Genomic DNA, 354 nt, shown 5'->3' on the forward strand with positions numbered 1-354 from the left:
GCAGACCCGCCTCTCCAGCCAGGTGACTGTGGAGGAGGAAGACCCCCCTCCTTACCAGGATGCCCTCTACTTCCCCATCCTCATTGTGCACCGCAACGAAGGCTGCCTGAACCATGACCACCGTCACCTCCACCGCAACGGGTCCTGCGTGGAGACCTCACTGTGAAAGCAGAGGGCAGTGAGATCTCATTGTCTGTTGCCTGGCCCGAGCCAGCGCAGGATTTGGGGAGAGGAGCACAGGGGAGGGAGGTGGCCCAGGAGGACATCAAGATGGAGTGGACACGGCATCTCGCTCCGGCAGACAGCGAAAGCTCCCCCCGCCGGGGCGCTCCCCCCCCAGAGGGGGGAGGGCTG

At 64.7% G+C, this 354-nt stretch overlaps 1 protein-coding gene across 1 annotated transcript in view; it reads left to right on the top strand.

The window, feature by feature from the left end:
- The window catches only part of TMEM151B (transmembrane protein 151B), a gene marked incomplete at its 5' end in the record, with an annotated part of 1462 nt that extends 1263 nt beyond the window's left edge, over positions 1-199 (top strand). The window contains one exon of the mRNA XM_009583435.1: positions 2-199. Coding sequence (XP_009581730.1) covers positions 2-166 — 165 coding nt within the window. The remainder of the gene's footprint in view (position 1) is intronic.
- Between the last annotated feature and the right edge of the window lie 155 nt (positions 200-354).

This window comes from Fulmarus glacialis, unplaced genomic scaffold (genome assembly GCF_000690835.1).
Source record: "Fulmarus glacialis isolate BGI_N327 unplaced genomic scaffold, ASM69083v1 scaffold36188, whole genome shotgun sequence".
NCBI lineage: Eukaryota > Metazoa > Chordata > Aves > Procellariiformes > Procellariidae > Fulmarus > Fulmarus glacialis.